Source organism: Numenius arquata, unplaced genomic scaffold (assembly GCF_964106895.1).
Source record: "Numenius arquata unplaced genomic scaffold, bNumArq3.hap1.1 HAP1_SCAFFOLD_45, whole genome shotgun sequence".
NCBI lineage: Eukaryota > Metazoa > Chordata > Aves > Charadriiformes > Scolopacidae > Numenius > Numenius arquata.
This window is the reverse complement of record NW_027415589.1, coordinates 527,484-536,154: the sequence shown is the minus strand read 5'-3', so window position 1 is coordinate 536,154 and position 8,671 is coordinate 527,484. Positions and strand designations below refer to the sequence as shown.

At 53.4% G+C, this 8,671-nt stretch overlaps 1 protein-coding gene across 1 annotated transcript; it reads right to left on the bottom strand.

The window, feature by feature from the left end:
* Positions 1-284: 284 nt before the first annotated feature.
* On the bottom strand, positions 285-1,220 carry LOC141478860 (olfactory receptor 14A16-like). Its single transcript, XM_074167803.1, has one exon. It carries the CDS (start codon positions 1,218-1,220, stop codon positions 285-287), a length of 936 nt encoding a protein of 311 aa, XP_074023904.1.
* Positions 1,221-8,671: the final 7,451 nt, after the last annotated feature.

Sequence of the window (8,671 nt, the reverse complement as noted above, 5' to 3'; positions counted from 1 at the left end):
TGCTCCTGCCTTCAGCAGGAAGAAGAGCCCAGGCTTCAGGAGCTGCCCTTGGGAGAGATGCCCTTTGATTACAGAGATGCTCCTCAGGAAGCCAGCTCTGACACCGTGATGGCACATTTACCAAAGGCCTCTGTATTGTTCAGCACAGTAGGAGCATGCTTCTGGAGATGTGGAGCAAATACAGACATTCCTGTATGAACACAATGACCACAGATGAAAAAGAAATGAAGCACAAACCATCCTGAGAAAAGCTAAGAAGAGTCTGTGAGGGGAGACGGGCAGCTCTACAGCTGCTGGAGGTGAACCCATTGAATGAGTTTCTTCAATGCTTCTTTGAGCTCCTGGTTCCTCATGCTGTAGATGAGGGGGTTCACTGCTGGAGGCACCACTGAGTACACAACAGCCACCATCAGATCCAGGGATGGGGAGGAAATGGAGGGGGGCTTCAGGTAGGCAAATGTGCCAGTGCTGACAAAGAGGGAGACCACGGCCAGGTGAGGGAGGCACGTGGAAAAGGCTTTGTGCCGTCCCTGCTCAGAGGGGATCCTCAGCACGGCCCTGAAGATCTGCACATAGGGCACCACAATGAAAACAAAACAACCAAATGCTAAACAGGCACTGACCACAAGAAGCCCAACTTCCCTGAGGCTGGAGTGTGAGCAGGAGAGCTTGAGGATCTGGGGGATTTCACAGAAGAACTGGTCCAGGACATTGCCCTGGCAGAGGGGTAGGGAAAATGTATTGGCCGTGTGCAGGAGAGCAGTGAGAAACCCACTGCCCCAGGCAGCTGCTGCCATGTGGACACAAGCTCTGCTGCCCAGGAGGGTCCCGTAGTGCAGGGGTTGGCAGATGGCAACGTAGCGGTCGTAGGACATGACAGTGAGAAGATAAAACTCTGCTGCAATCATGAAGAGAAACAGAAATAGCTGTGCAGCACATCCCCAGTAGGAGATGGCCCTGGTATCCCAGAGGGAACTGGTCATGGCTTTGGGGACAGTGGTGGAGATGGAGCCCAGGTCAAGAACGGAGAGGTTGAGGAGGAAGAAGTACATGGGGGTGTGGAGGCGGTGGTCACAGGCGATGGCGGTGATGATGAGTGCGTTTCCCAGGAGGGCAGCCAGGTAGATGCCCAGGAAGAGCCCGAAGTGCAAGAGCTGCAGCTCCCGTGTGTCTGCGAATGCCAGGAGGAGGAACTGGGTGATGGAGCTGCTGTTGGGCATTTGCTACCACTGGCTGTGGTTATCTGTTGAGAAGGAAAAGGCAGTACAAAGTTCAGCCTGACTTCTCTGAGCAAAACTAATTGCATGTCTCATTGCAACCCCCCACTCAGGCTCTCTCTTTTCAGGAAGACCTCTCTGCAGCTCCCTCACTTGAGCCCTGGCTTTTGCTGGATGAGGGTGCCATTGGGAGCAGGGACTCTGGAATGGGAAACTGAGGAGTCCTTCTGGCTGTGCCACAGGGTGATCTCAAATTAAATGTACTTGTGAGACATCAAAGAACTTTTTGTCTCTGTTCCCTGCAATTTTCCCAGCTGCAGAACTGAGCTGAGGGGATTTTGTTTTGTTTAATGTGTTCTAGATTCACCTGCCACGTTTAGGAGTGGGTTTGGATGCTTGAAATCCCTCACATTTCTAATGCACTCCAAGTGAAATCCTGTGGGTCCCGAGCAGCAAAGGGACTGTCCCTTAGTGCAGAGAGAGGAGAGCTGCTCTGCCCATCGGTCCTGTTCTCAGCTGCCCTGCGTTGGCAGCTTGGACCTGGAGGAGGGTCACACTCCGATGTCCCCCTAAAAAGAAAGAGGACACTGCAGAGAGCAGAGGAATCCAGGTTCAAAGAGCAGATTCACAGACTCCTCGCCCTTTCTCATCTCTCCCCTCCCGGACTGGGACACAGAGGGATCACTGCAGTGGCCCATCTAACGCTGCCCAGCAGCATTTCCACGGCCTCAGCACCCAGATGTCTTCTCCATGGGCATCCTGGGCAGCACAGAGATACTTCTGGAGGGCACCCTGCAGCCCCACAGGACACCCCAGGGAAAAAGCTGAATGTCCTGAGCTGGCCTGGAGGAGACTTGGGCACGTTTCTCCCCTAGACACGTCTGTAGAGCAGGACCCAAAGGATGGGAGTCTGAACAGGAGCTGAATCTGCCGCCCCCGACCCCCACCCCCGGCACTGACTCAGGAAAGCCAATGGTGAGAACCAGGGCAGCACAGGCAGGAGGGGACGGCAGTGAAACGCCACAATGCTCCTGGCCAAGGGAGGAGGGACACACAAACAAGATGGAAATCAGGGGTTTGCCCTTTCCTGGGCTCTGGCTGCTGCAGGGGTGATGCGCAGCCAAGACCCCATGGGCCTGAGGACAGAGGCTCTGCCTGGGCTGGGAAAGGAGACCAGGGAGGAGCTGCTCAGGGGAAGGTGTCTGTGCTGCAGGGACAGCAGGGAGGTGCCCACATCCCCTTCCCCAGCCTTTCTGGCAGCAGCTCCCTCTCACTCCCTGCCCATGTCTCTGCTGCCAGGAGCCGTCTCCCTGTCCCCAGCTCAACTCCTGCCAGTGCTCACAAACCCCATCCCACCCGCTGGGCGCCCACCTCTGCCTGCAAACACCTCCCAGGGGCATCTCTGCGTGTGCAGGGGCTAAAGAGCAGATCGCACAAAACCTGATGCGGCTGCAAAGGGGAAGATGCTGCTGAGTGAATGTGCTTCCTGAGAAGTCCCCTTAGAAATGTCACGAGGAAGAGCTTAACCCGTGAGAAGCCCTGACCCGTGCAGCACTCTCTTGACAGCAGAGGCACCGTGCCCTCACCTGCTCGTCCCTACCCTACCGTTGTGGTGGTCACTCCTTCCACCCACAGCTTCTCCCCACACTCCCCGGGCAGGCTACAGCTGACCCTGGCAGCAGCAGAATCCCTTCCCAGCACACAGTGCCCTGGGGTGTAGGGTCCCCGCTCTGATGGACAGCCCTGGGCAGCCCTGTTTGCACACCCGGCTTCACGCCTCTGATGCCCCAAGGCCTTCTCTGAAGCATGTCCTCCTCCTCCACACCAGAAAACCCAGCAGAACCTTCCTGACAGGTCCTATCGGTCGTGGCATGTGCCAGGTCTAGGAGACGCTTCCAGGAACTCAGCTGCGTTGCCCTGCAGCCAGAGACTTACCGTGTCAAAGCCTGGGAAGATTTCTCCCCCTGGTGAGCTCTCACTCACCACCCCAGACTGCCTTTACCTCTCTCTCACATCTCTTGTCTCCCCTCGGTGCCTGCAGGCAGTGCCCTCAGCCCTGCTGCGCTTGGCAGAGGAGCTGCTCCTGGGCAGAGCTGTCTCTCTGCCGCGCTGCCCCATGGCCAGGAGCTCCCTCCATCCCAGGAGCCCGGCCCAGCTCAGCAGCAGAGCAACAGCCCAAGGCATCGCTTCCTCTGGCCCCTCTGGGCTCCCTCAGAGATGTCCCTGGGGCTCCAGGGCAACTGACTCTGAAACCAACTGAAGTCATTAATGATGTTTGTTCCTTCCGCTGGGGAGAGACACTTCTTTCCAGCAGTGGCATTTCCCCTCTCAGAGACAGAGTTAGGTCCAAGAATGACCTCTTCTTGAGGTCACTGTGAGACAGGACACCCAGGCAGTGAAAGGGAGGAATCTCCTCTACCTCCTGTACCCATGCAAACCACAGGTGGCATTTGAGGTGCCAGAGGTGGTCCAAGACACTTGCAGATAACTGATGGAAACACTCAGAAGGACTGGGCAGCACCTGGGCTCATCTCCTCCTCCTCACCACCTCCTCCCTCGGAGGCTGGTGGAGCATGCCTTTGGCCAGCTGAAGTGACAGCAGATGTCCCCATTTAGGGCCATGAAGCTGATCCTGCTCATTGTGTCCAGGGCAGCCCATAGAGCTATTCCTCTGGGAGAATGGAGTCATTGCCATCAGGAGAGCTAAGCCTCTCTCTTCTCCACCAGCTGCATTTACCAGCTCTCCAGGGGCAGTGAGGGCAGGTTTCTCAGAGACACCCCTCCAAGGCCTCACCTAACTCAGGGCAGCTGCTCAATTTGGAGGTTGACTCCATCCTGTGGTGCTGCCTGAGGTGCCAGGGCTCTCCAGCACAGCAGCACGCAGCCAGCAGGGACAGCACAGGACTTGCAGGAACACCGTCCCCATTCAGAGCAGCCACATCGTCACAGACCCCAGGAGAACCTCAGACACGTTCAAGGTTTTCATTAAAGCAACCGCAGGGGGTCAAGTCCTGTCCCTTCTCCATCCAGTAGATGCTGGCAGTGCTGCTCCCGCATCCTTTAGTCATCCCTTTGATGATGCAATCAAGGAACAGAGCAATGGTTTTCACAGTGTTGGATCACAGGTTGTCCGTAGCCAAGGACATTTTCAAGAGCACCTTGTCCTTCCTGGAGATCAGCTTCACCTGCACCACAGGCCCTCCAGGGCTGCAGAGACACCACAGGCAGCAAAGCCCTCTCCTGCCAGGGCCGCGCAGTCCAGCCCTGCGTCTCTCTGGTCCGAAGGGTTTGCTCTCCTCAGGGACATTTCATTTCCTCTTTACAGGTGTGGCTACTGCTGAATTTTGTCAGAGAAGGTGCAGATGTGTCTGAGGTCCTCTTTGTCCTCTTTGTCTTCAGCCATAAGGTCTCCCAGGCCTGTGTTCCTTGAAGCAGGACTCTGGAGGAGAACAACCAGCAGTGGATGTGGGGCAAGTCAGGGGTTACTTGAGCAAGCTCAGACATGAAGTGGTGGGGCAGGATCGAAGGGTTCTGACAACTTGGGAATCAAATAGAATAGAATAGAATAGAATAGAATAGAATAGAATAGAATAGAATAGAATAGAATAATTTCAATTGGAAGGACCTACATCAATCATCTAGTCCAACTGCCCGGCCAATTCAGGGCTGGTCAAAAGTTAAACCGTGTATTTAAAGGCATTTCCAAATGCCTCTTAATCACTGCCAGGCTTGGGGCATCAACCACCTCTCTGGGAAGCCTGTTCCAGTGTTTGACCACCCTCTCGGTAAAGGAAAGCTTCTGGATGTCCAGTCTAAACCTCCCCTGCTCCAGCTTTGAACCATTCCCACGTGTCCTATCCCTGGTTCCCAGGGAGAAGAGACCAGCACCTCCCTCTCCACTTCCCCACCTCAGGGGACTGTAGAGAACAAGGAGGTCATCCTTCTGCCTCCTTTTGCCCAAACTAGACAAGCCCAAAGTCCTCAGCCAATCCTCATCGTGCCTTCCAGCCCTTTCACCAGCTTTAATGCCCTCCTCTGGACGCTTTCAAAGACCTTCACATCCTTCTTAAATGGTGGGGCCTTGAACAGCACACGCTATTCAAGGTGAGGCCACACCAACACTGAATGCAGTGGGATAATCCCCTCTCTCGACCGGCTGGTTCTACTGTCTTTGATGCCCCCCAGCGTGTGGTTTGCCCTCTTGGCTGCCAGGGCTCCCTGCTGACTCCCAGGGACTCCTGCTGGGACTCCTGCTGCCAACCAGCACCCCAGATCCCTTTCTGCAGGGCAGCTCTCCAGCCACTCCTCTCCCAATTTATACTTGTGCCCGGCAATACTCCGTCCTAGGCGAAGGATCTGGCATTTGGACGTGTTAAATTTCATCACATCAATCATCGGCCAGTGCTCCAATCTCTCTAGATCTCTCTGCAAGGCATCTTGTCCCACAAGAGGGTCAATAGCAACGCCCAGTTTGGGATCATCAGCAGACTTGCTCACGGTGCATTCAACTCCTGCGTCCAGATCGCTGATAAACGTATTGGATAGAACCGGCCCTAGAATTGAACCCTGAGGAGCACCACTGGTAGCCCTATTCACTGCAACCCTTTGAGCTCTGCCCTTCAGCCGCTTCTTCACCCAGTGCACCGTGAACCCAGAAGCTCGTCTAGAAGGATGCTGGGAGGGACAGTATCAAAAGCCTTACTAAAATCCAGAAAATCTACATCCACTGCTTTCCCTTCATCCAGTGGGCGGGTGACCTTATCATAGAAGGATATCAAATCAGTTAGGCAGGACTTTCCCTTTGTGAACCCATATTGACTGTTCTTTAAGTGCCTTTCAATAGGACCCAGTATAACCTTCTCCATAAATTTTTCCAGGAACTGAGCTTAGACTAACGGGTCTGTAGTTCCCTGGGTCTTCCCTCACACCCTCTGTGTAAATTGGAATAGCAATGGCTACGTCCCAGTCAGGGGGGACCTCTCCTGACTCCCAAAACATTTGGTAGGTGATCGACAGGGGTCCTGCCATCACATTCACCAGCTCCTTCAGTGCTCTGGGGTGAATCCCATCAGGCCCCGTGGACTTGTGAACATTAATCTGATCCAGTTGGTGCCTCATGATTTCAGTGTCCACAAATGGACAGTCTCTGTTCCCACAGCCGAGCTCCTCCAACTCAGGGGACCGGGCAGCCCAAGCTCTAGCTGCATTATTAAAGCCTGAGGCCAAAAAAGCATGGCATGCCTCTGCTTTCTCTTCATCCCTATTAGTCAGATGACCATCTTCAACACGTATTGGTCCAATGCTTTCTTTTGACCTCCCCTTGCTATTAGCATACTTTAAAAAGCCCTTCTTGTTTTCTGAGACAACACTGGCCAGTTTCAACTCTAATTGAGCTTTGGCCTTTCCTGCCTTCTCCCTGCATATACGAACCACAGCTCTGTAATCTTCCTGCGAAGCCTGACCCTGCTTCCAGAGACTGAAGCATTTCTTTTCCTCCTGAACTTCACGAGGCGTCCCTCTTCAGCCAAGCTGGTCTCCTGCCCAGCTTGCTGGAGTTACGGCAGAGTGGAATTGCTGGCTCCTCTGCTTCGAAAAGGTGGTTCCTGAAGACTGCCCAGCACTGCTAGGGAAGAGGGAAGGGTTTGTGCACCACAGGGGAGTGCAGAGACAGCGATGTATGGGTAGCAATAGGTGTGTTAGAGGTAGGAAAACATCTGAAATACCATGGGTGAGGTGGGGTCATGTTGAATTGAAGCAGGTTGATTCTTCAATTTGAGGCGGCAGCAGAAGGCACGTGTGCCGTTCCGTGCTGGGATATGGAGTGAGGATTCAAGCAAGTCTGGAGGCCAGGACATCTTGGGAGCTGGGGGAGCATTAGCAGGGCCTTGGAAGAAGCTGGATCAGTTGTGGAAACCTCACAGGCACCGGCAATTACTCAGAAATCTTTGTGTTTGAAGACACAGCCAGTGAGGACAGGGAGACACCAGTAAAGCGTGGGAGATCCTGGGTCAGAGTGATGTGAGGAACCAGGGGGGGAGTTGAAGTCTGCAAGGAAGCAGGCACAGTCGCAGGACAGTGGAGGACAGCCTGTGGTGGGGACAACCAAGGGCCTTGGTGGGGTCAGAACCAAGAACAACATCATCAACAGAACTGAAATCCTTGTCCTCTTGGCTATGGCTGCTGTCTCTGCCACTGAGGCCCACAAGAGGACAGCAGTTCCTTAAGTCCCCAGTGCGTCCTTACCTCCTCACCTCCACAGAGGCTGGGGGGTGTCCCACTGCTGTCCTGCACCCCGCTTTGCACAGCCCCACCTCTCCCTGCCCCAGGAAAAGCCCTGAGACTGCCATGAGGGAAGAATCCCCTTTCCCAGGGGACAGGGGTCAGGGCTTTGCTCTCTTGATCAACTAAATGCATCCAAGGTTTTCAGAGCCATCCCCACGCGTGGTTTTCTACCTGTAACCAGTGCTTCTGCCTTTCTGCTTCACCAGTCCCCAGGGATGGCAATTTGCCTGCTCCTTCCCTCCAGGGTCTCTCTGGTGATGGCCCTCGGTGGGGCCTGCTGACACCCTCAGGAACTTGGAGGTTTGCTGCCCACTGTTACTTCTCCAGATGCTTGTTCAGTCTTTCAGGATCTGCAGTTCAGGAACTTGGCTCATTAACATGCAAAACGCCCTAACAAGCCAAGCCTCTGGGCAGTTTTCAGGAATCCCTCGGTTCTTATGCAGTAAGTGATCAGGATTTCAGAAGTGACAGTATCACAATACTAAAAAATAAGAAACTATTTCTTCTCTTTAATATTTAATCTATTTTTTTTCTTACACGTGGGGTGATATCAGCAATCTCCAGTCAATATTGATCCTGAATGTCTCCCGATGCAGTTTGAATATGCAAGTCAAGACCCTTTATGTCAGACTCTACAAGATGGTAGCTGGGGATATCGAACACCTGTTTATATGCTCGATAGAATAATTAGGTTGCAAGCCGTACTCAAAGTAATTACCAATCAGACCGCCTCAGCATTAGAATTAATAGCGGCCCAACAAACACAGATGCGAACTGCAATGTACCAGAATAGATTGGCATTAGGCTACCTACTAGCAGAAGAAGGGGGGGTATGTGGCAAGTTTAACATGTCAGAATGTTGTCTTCAAATTGATGATAACAGGCAAGCTGTGAGAGATCTAGCAACGAGCATCAGAAGACTAGCACGTGTCCCGGTGCAAAAATGCAAAATGGAAGTCTATGATAGAGGCCAACTGGTGGGATAACTTTTTTGGAGTATCTTGGTGGAAAAAGGTGGGCTTCATTTCGTTATGTGCTACTACTGGGCTGCTGTTCATACCTTGCTTTATTCCTTGTGCAGTGAGATGGATTTCTAGTGTGGTAGAAGGAATGCAAGTGACCAGTCTACCAGATGCGAAGGCCTCGAATCAAGATGTTACACCACAGAGAAT

Coding starts and splice junctions, on each gene's coding strand:
- LOC141478860 (XM_074167803.1), bottom strand. CDS start 1,220: ATGCCCAACAGCAGCTCCATCACCCAGTTCCTCCTCCTGGCATTCGCA.